Here is a 9265-nt window from a genome sequence, read left to right as displayed (position 1 = left end):
TTGACCAAGTGTATAGAGCTCCAAGGAGATTATGTTGAAAAATAAAAAAAAATTACCCAAAAAAAATTGTTTTTATACTTCATTCTAAGGACTTATTGAACTGCCCTCGTAATTCGTTTTAGTCACTGATCTTGAGCGTTTAGCGCCGCATAGCGCTAGAACTGTCCATTTTTTTCGATTTTTTTAACGGATATTTCAATTGGCACTTATAACCTTCAAAATTAAAAAATTTCAGCTAAATCCACTGAAAGCCATTTTCCCATACATTTAGTGCGGAGTCCCTTGTCAATTCGTCGATATATCGCTCGTATTGATTAAAGCGCATGGTAATTCCCTTCAAACGCAATTGGGCGTTATTCGGGACACACTTCGCGTCTTTCATGTAGGTGTTTAACTTCTCGATGAATTTCTCTAGCCACACCCCTTTTTACATGTCAAATTGTAAAATGTCCTATCAGGATTGTCTCGGGTGGTCGCAATGTAAACAATGGAACTGTATACTTTAATGTTGTGGCGGAGGACAAAGAATTAGGATAAGGAACGACAAAAAACCTAATCTGCAAAGTAAGTTTGAACACATGTGTCACTTCACGTGTAATCAGAAAGTTTGGCAGCAACCGGCCATTAATTCACCAATTCAAATAGAACACAATAGAAATCGAAATATTGCCAACTCTCTTCAATAAAAGTATCACCTGTCAACATGAAAAGGTACATACCTTTTTTTAAATCTGAATTTCTGTGCAGAAGCAGCCGAATGTTTGAGGAATCCATGGTGGGAACGAAGACAAGAGTCGAGATGGAGTGGTTTGAGAGGTCCGATGATGCTTTCTTAGCGAGTATAGTGCTGGAAAATAGCGTGGCCCGTGTCACCTGATTCAAATCCGCACGCCGACGGATTCTCGGTAAATGGAATTTCGATACAAAGGGCGATTTCACTCACAACTCACAGGAGGTACCATGAATTTTTTGAGTTGCCTTGCAATGGTGGCTCGGCAACTTCTTTAAATTAATAATCGCGAAAATAAACACTAAAAAACCCCTGCCCTTAAACTCTCGGCTTTGATATAAAAAAGGGGAATTTATTGCTTAATGATCTATGGTAATGATCTGAAATGAAAAGCATTTGTTATGGGAATAAAGCCTGTGATGAAATAAAAAAAGCCAGATTTTTTTAAGGAATTGGCACATACGAAATTTAACAGAGAAGAATTGTAACACAGAAGGCTAAACTAATTCGGATAGGATCGCGTGTTCACGGCGAACCGGCGTTGGCGTTTCACTCGCCGCGAGATCATTCGTTCGGTTTGGATTGGTAAAAATAAGACGAGATTCATCCCGATTTTATTCGATAGGAATCGGTGGTGTTAAACGATCATCCTGATTCACTTACGAGTTCGTAAGAACACTGAATCGAACGACCCGCGCCAGTAGTGCAGTCGATGCCCTTTTTACATAAGCCATCCATTTTTTCTCTCTCTCTTCGTTCCCCCATTTCCTCTATCTTTCAGTACCTTTTAATTTCACACTTTCGCGAACAAGATTCATGCTAGGCCTGCTTTGCCTGACAAGAAATGTGTGACGACGGAACAATGTATATGTTTTAATCAGGTTTCCTAAATTTCGTGTGCTTTTCCCCTAATCACGACCTGGCCGGGGGTGGCACAGGTGGGAAACCGAGCCACAAGAAGGCTGCCACTTACCTACCTGTTGTCACGTCACGCCGGAATGAACCGAGTTTGTAGGTCACACACTCCTGACGCTGTATGAAATGGCAGCCGGAGACACCCGCGCCATGCTCTCACGATCTCCAGCATCCTTCACATTCTCGTTGCTTGGTTGTTTGAAGGAATACGTTCGCCTTAACTTTCTGGCGTCGCTTCCTAAGCCGAACGGGATCGGACCCGAGACAGAGAAGGCACTTAAAAATCGTAAACAAAAGATCACTTACATTTAAGCCATCTGGCTGCTGCTACGGCGTCCCTCGAACCCATCTTTACTCTTTTGGTCAGTCGTTTGACTTTTCTGTTCCGGCCCACCTTGTATCGTCAAAGGACGTCAAAGGACGAGATCCAATAGGTTCCCTCCGCCAATGTGCGCTTCCGCGGTAGAGTCCGTTTTGAGATTGGTTCTCCGAACGGACTACTGGGGTTGCTATTGGTTGTCTGCCTGCTAGTGACAAGATGGTCGCCTCAAGTGTCGGCCGATAAGTGGTCGCTTTCCATCGCGAAGATGCAGGGTTCATTCAGTATTATCCGATGGTTCATCTGGTGCTACCGCTCATGATTCACTTTGGAAATACCACGCTGTGCTGCTTGCGCTTGACCTGTGCTTCCGCTAGCTCCCTCTATGCGTTTAACATGATCGACAGCCGTGAAGGAATCTGATTGGCGCTACGTCTCATGGTTCCGTGGACTTGTTGCGCTCGCCCTCTATTTTCTGCCCCTTCTCCTTATGGTTTCTCCTTATGGTTTTTGTTCGTCGTCGCCGTTTGTACCTTCACCTGATACTTATCTGGTACCTTCCTCGACAACTTTAACCCCTCACAATTACGGTTAGTTCTTATTTCTCAACTTCATCCAGATTCGTTCGGGTTTCTCTTAATAATAAGACAACTCTGTTTAATACTCTCCACATTAATTAAAAGTGGCTAAATATCTAAACATAAAGCATATAACGTAATATAAACATCCAAGCACCTACATATCGAATAATCTAAATAGGCGGAATTAGCTTGAGCGTGTTTTATTTGTCACACACGCGTGTCTTTCACCGTATCTGATTCTGGCTTCAGCGAAATTCCGAGAAGTTTTCTTATTTGACCACTTTAAGATTTCGTGGAAAGTGAGTGAGAACGCATACAGGCCTACTATGCGCACGCGCATGTCGAATATAAGGCAGCGCGCACTCGCGCGCCCCTGACTCTCTGATAAAGTGGGGTTAGAGGGGAAACAATTGCATTAGCTCCTTTGGAGTCGGTACGCTCATATCTGTGGAGCACTTGCATCTTCGGATCTTGTATCCATGGAGAATAGACATTATGAGAACAAAGTAATGTAAGCAATGGACGAGGTATGTACATAGGAATTTATTGCACAAAAGATTCGCAATAAAGGGATCTACAATAAATATATAATTTACCAGTTCTAAATCTTGTACGCTTACAAATCACGGAGGCCAACGATACCCGTAACACACTATAGCGCCGCGATCTAGAAGTTCTAGCAGTTGGAATTTATAGTAAACGACAGTCCCAGTCGAGAGGTCACTGTTTTCGTCGATTTTACGTCCACTTTTGCGCTTTTCGAACAAATATGTACCAACTTTCACTTTTGTGAAGAGCGGCGAATCTTGAAACATTGGCGACACTGCTGCGACGCCCGGTCTGCCCGGTGTCTGTTATTATTTTGCACGTAAAAACTTGTGAAATGTCATAATTCGATCGTCTTTTTGGCGTATTTCATTCATTCACGGATAAATATCTAATCAAAATGGGTGTACATCGATGTATAGCTCCGAACCTTAAATCAGGGTACGACTCAGCCTGGACACGTAGTGTATGCAGCTAAATTTTTAACGTATCAGATCATTTGAAAAAAGGAAGTTTTAGCTCCTGATGGAGCGGTTATTGCGGTTAATATTTCGATTTGTTTACACTGATGTCCTTTAACCTCAAATAATCATGTGGGTCTGGTGATTTCATAACACTGATTTTCATATTTTAATATATTCTTCTTCTTACTGAACTTTTATATTATTGTGATAATGTGTAAAATTATAGTTTCAATATATTAAAAATTTTTTTAAATATTTTAAGACCCTTACTATCTGTAAGAAAAATGTGAAAGTAATATTAATGACGGTATTGGATTATTGCTGAGTTTCAAGATTTATGTACAATTACATTAATTTATTGATAAATTCAAGTAGAAAGTAAATTAAAATGGTAACATAGGTATTTTTGCAGTCATAATTATATGATAAACGTAAATTTAAACCTGGGGTTTTGAAATCTCAATTTCAAAACTGCCCCAAGCATTGTGCGAAGGTGCTAAAAAACCCGCTCGTCTAATAAAGGGAGATGTTTTGATAAAGGATTCTGAAATGTCTAAAAAAAAAGTCAGCCTTCGAACAACGATCAGGGCAGTTTGGAAACTGAGATGGCAAACCCTCTAGTTTTAATTTAGGTTTCTTTTACCATTATGACTGCAAAAAATCATTATTTTACAATTATAATATAGTTGGATACTTGCATTTATTAATAAATCAATGTAATTGTAGATAAATATCGAAACTCTGCGGTAATTAAAAACTATTATTAATGTCACTTTGATATTTTTCTTAAAAATAGTAAGGATCTTAAAATATTTTTAAAACTTCTGAAATTATTAAAACTATCATTTTACACACAATGAAAATAATCTAAAATTTCGGCAGAAACACGATTATCTTAAAATTTAAAAATCAATGTATACATGAAATCGTCAGAGTTATTCGGTTATTTTAGGTTACAGGACATTGCTGTAAATAAATCTTAATACAGTGAAACTCTTCTATATCACCGATTTCGGGGCTGACGATGGGTAGCAACTATCTCATTATAGCCTACTCCGCTTTTGCTTGATCACGCCTGACTGCTCGCCAGAGTGATAGCCGCAGATCCCGCGCACCACGCGCAGAGCTGTTAAACCTGCATGCGGCACGGCGTCAATTCTCGGAAAGGCTATAGAAGGGAGGGCTATTGAAGATTTTCGCTGTACTTACCGCATAACCGTTCAATCATGAGCAATAGGCTATCTTTTCGTTGCCGTTAAGAATTAGACTAACTTTATTTTGCATTAAATTTAGGAAACACGTGCAAGTGTCAAAAGAAATAAAGTATTGTAAAAATTTCTTGTTTTGAAAGTTATAGGAGCCTAAATGATATTACAAACTGTAATACAAAGTACTAGAGTTTTTAATTCGTAGGAAGTGTTGCGAAAAATAACGGGTTATTTATTTCTCCTCAAAACTTAACTAAATAAAGTCCAATGGATGCCCACCGTCAATGTACGCTTCCGCGGTATAGTCCGTTCGTCCTGCCGATTGGTTCCGTGCTACGGACTACTCTGGTTGCTATTGGTTGTCTGACTGTTAGTGACAAGATAGCCGTCTGAAGTGTCAGCCGATGAGTGGTCGCTTGTCATCGCGACGATGCAGGGTTCATTCGGTGTTACCCGATGCTCCGTCTGGTGCTGTCACTCGTTAGCCTAATTTTTGGTCCTCCCTAGTAACCTGAGGGAAAAATATAAAAATATGTTACAGGTAAAAAATTACTTGTCATTAAAAACCAAAATAAGCATTGCTTTTCTTTTTTTTCAAAAAATTACCCCTATTTAGGGGTTGAGAAGATCCTACAAATTTAGAAAATAGGAAATACCACTAATTATAAAATCATTTTTATTGTATTTTTTCTATAGAATAAACCTTAAAAAAGTAAAATGACTTATTTCACTTTGATTTTCAATGAAGAGTAATTTGATACCTGTAACATATTTTTATATTTTTCTCCAGGTCTCCAGCGAGGTCAAAAATAGGCTAAAAACAGCCTATTTTGACGTCACTCTTTTCTCCAACCTTACACTCTCATGTTCAAATGTGATTTTAGTAAAAAATGACCCCTAAGGAGCCATTTCCCGTTCGACGACTAGCGTTGAGTTGCGGTGAAGGTAGTAGCATGGAGGGGGTAGACACCACCCGCTGTGTTCCCCTGGCATCACTGCAACTCGACGTCAGCCCTCAGAAGAGGCATGTCCTTCGTGTGAAACAGAGCTCTCGGTTCGAGAGATATAAAACTATATTCTGAAATTAATATAATTGAATAAACTACATGTTAAGTAGGATGACGGTCGTGGGGGCTAAAGCGTAGGCTTCAGACCCACAAAGGTTCTCTAAGTACTTAAAGCTGTTGCTCTTGGTGGTTCGGAACCCACCTTAAACTGTAGGTCCCCCTTTCGACCACCAAGTAAGTGTGTGGGGGTGTGTAAAGGAATAGGGAAGAAGGTGCAAGAAAAAATGTAAACCCTTAGGGGACACATTAGAAGCTTCCATACCAAACTAAAATGAATAAACTACATGTTATTATTTTAAATCTTGTTCTTTAATTGATTAGAACAAAAATCCTGAAAATTTACCACAATCTGCTTACAAAAATGTTCATTCATATAAAAAAATAGTTTTTTTATTTAAGAATTTTTTTCAGAATGCAGGATATCCTTTTCGATTTTTCTAGGGTGTGACATGAAGTGTCTCGGATGTCCTAGGAGATGATGAACATCTGGTTGATGGATCATATCTGACTAAAGGTGCAGCATAAACAGGTCCTCCTGGCAGTGTTACATAAATATGGTTGTTGAGTAGGTGTAGATTTGAGGGAACATAATATCTGCATGTATACTCTCTGAAATTCACAGTTGTATAATATTCCGAATATCTTTCGTTCCCTATACGTAGTGTAGCGTTCAATGGAGGTGAAGGATGATGCCCTCTAGGTTGATTTGATTTTAGAAGAGAGGAAGCAAAAGGAACGCCTCTTTCTGTTCGTATATAAGCCTTTACTTTCTCAACATAATTCGCTTTATAAGGTTCCATCCAGTCGGGGATAACATCGTAAACGTATCGATCGATTTTATCTTCAAAAGTATAGTAATCCTCCATCGTTATTAAAACGTATTGTACAGGGTAATTCTCTGGAAATCCGCCTGTACCTAATTTTATAAAAAAAAGGCACATTTATTAAGTTTTTCTACGCTAGTAAGGAGCCATCTACAAACTTATTAATTAATTTAACGTTTATTCTGTGTTTTTCACGTTTCTAGTGAGTTGTTTTAGTTCATCATATTTCCCCAATAACCGCGCACGAACTGGCGGCTTACATACTCGTAGACAAGAATCTTATTTGGTGTAATCTCGATTCTTAAAGACACCATGTACTAAATAGGTTTAGTTCACTAGAGAAATACGTATACCAATCTCCTGCTTTAAGTCCAGTGTAGGGGTTTGCCTTTAAATAGCCGTAGATTTAATTTTAAGGGATCGAAACGTAAACAGCCAGGGCAGTCTGAATTGTTTCCAATTGGAATGCATGCTGTTGCGCAATATACTTGACTGAGTAATCGCGCACTGCGGACCTTCCCAGGCGACTGTCTCAACAGCTCTTGCCCTGCTCCTCCGAGAAACTGCTGGCGCCAGCAGTTCTAGGAAGGTCGGAAACGGGATAACTGAAAGCAACAGTTGAGTTTAATGCTACGGCGATGCCTAACTCATGTTGAGCAGCTCTCGCCTGAGATTATATCTTAGAAGGGCAGCGTACCTGAGATAATTAAACTGGACCTTGTAAACAGAAATAGTAAATATTATTTTTAGGATTCCCAGTAGAAAAATTTAGCTGTTGTCCCTTTTGGTTCCACTTTAGAAATTTCCCATGCAGTTTAGTACTCTAAAATTCGAAGATTACAAAAAATCTTTGATAAAAATGAAAATGTTTGGTCTCTTCAGCTTGTACATTCAAGTATATTTACAGATTAACTTATTTTTTTAAACTTATATTTTGATGTTGAAAAGTCTAACTGAATTTTTTTGTATAAAAGTTCAGCTATTTAATTAATTTCGGTTGAGAAAATTATAACTAGTTTGTAGAAAATTCGGTATGTTTTGGTTAAAAACGTATCTCCTTTGTTAAAAATTCAATTTTTTAGTTAAAAATTAATTTGCTTGCAAATTCAAGTATTTTTAGTTGAGAATTCGTTTTTTTGTTTTGTTCCAATTTTTAAACTTCAAGTTTAACTAGTTTATTCATTTAAGGTTGCACTTCTTTTTTTTTTAGTTGAAAGTTCCATTATTTGGTTAAAAATTCGTGTAATAAAAAGTCTTGTTTTTTGGTAGAAGATGATTCTTGTTGGCGGAAACTTCACATAAATATTTTTATTCAACTATTTAGTTTAAAATTAAACTATTTTCTTGAATTAAACATTTACATTTTTATTGAAAATTCATATTTCCGGGTAGAAAATTGGACTATTTTGTAAACCCCGTCATTAATCTTAAGCGTATTTTTAAAAATATTTAAACAGATTTCCTAAAATTTCAACATAATAATCTGGAATATTTTCAGGCATTTTTTTAATTTGACAGATTTGATTAAAAATCGCAGAAAAAAAGTCGAATCATTTTAAACGATGTACAAAAGTTTTGAAAGAATTTCAAAAATTTTCAAAAATTAGGAACTTGTAAGGTATTTTATTTTTGTTGTGCAGGATTGATAAAGAGTTTTATGAAAAATTCAGATAAATTAAAGAGATAATTAGAAATGAAAAAAATAATAATAAAGTAACATTTGAAAATATTCCAGCAAAATTTAAGCGTAAATGTAGATTTTGAAGATTTTAAAACGAAATTTGGAAGCTATTTAAGGATATTTCAAGATTGAAGATAATGAAAAAATTCACTTTTGAATGGGTTTTAAGGTCTTCTGAACAGCGTATCTGTCACTGGAATTCCCGATAGCCGCCCATATGTCAGAGTGAATTTCGAATGAGAAACCGGCTTTTTTAATCGGCCTCGTAATTTTATTCTTGTATCCATTCAGTAGCATTTATGAATCAGCATTAAACAATAAAAGAACAATAGTTCCGATAGAAAATTATTAATTTCAATAAAACAAATCTAATTTAAATAGTTTAAATCATTGATTCAAAACTTACTAAATAGGCAACCTTTAAGAAAATCCTGGCATACATGCAGTCTACTTTCATTTATAGACTATTTATTTTCAGGCATTTTAATATTTTTTTGAACATTGTTTTTCACATATTTGCATCACAACACATCTGAATGTTAAAAATTTATGCATATATTTTACACAACAAAAACTGAATTTTTTCTTTTAATTTAGGTTTATAAATTCTCGTTATCACTGAAAGTGAAAAAGGAATAAGTTACAATCTGTAGGTTATATGAAACTTAAAATTTACCTGATATCAATCTTAAATTCACAAAAACTATCACTCTGATTTTATTTTATAGAAATTACCTTTAAAAAAATGCGGATATTGCATTTCTAAACATTTGGATGTTTGTGATGCAAATGTATATGAAAGACTTGCACAAAATAATATATTGAAGCCATTGTAATATAGTCACAGCTTCCTCCTTCGATTAGATAAGCAGCCCTATATATTTGAGGGCTTCAGGGCCACTAGTTCAGTTCTAATCTTGACTTTACTCT

The 9265-nt window shown here is 36.7% G+C and overlaps 1 protein-coding gene and 1 long non-coding RNA gene across 9 annotated transcripts in view; one reads left to right on the top strand and one right to left on the bottom strand.

Annotated features, from left to right (window-relative positions):
- LOC117173986 overlaps positions 1-9265 on the top strand; it is a 174636-nt gene that overhangs the window by 112007 nt on the left and 53364 nt on the right. The window lies entirely within an intron of this gene.
- LOC117173985 overlaps positions 6267-9265 on the bottom strand; it is a 76452-nt gene continuing 73453 nt past the window's right edge. For all 7 annotated transcript variants that reach the window (XM_033362663.1, XM_033362665.1, XM_033362660.1 and 4 more), the window contains one exon: positions 6267-6746. In XM_033362663.1, the coding sequence (XP_033218554.1) occupies positions 6268-6746 (479 nt within the window). In that variant the 3' untranslated portion in view covers position 6267. The remainder of the gene's footprint in view (positions 6747-9265) is intronic.

Source organism: Belonocnema kinseyi, chromosome 5, assembly GCF_010883055.1.
Source record: "Belonocnema kinseyi isolate 2016_QV_RU_SX_M_011 chromosome 5, B_treatae_v1, whole genome shotgun sequence".
NCBI lineage: Eukaryota > Metazoa > Arthropoda > Insecta > Hymenoptera > Cynipidae > Belonocnema > Belonocnema kinseyi.
This window is presented reverse-complemented; position numbering and strand designations above follow the sequence as displayed.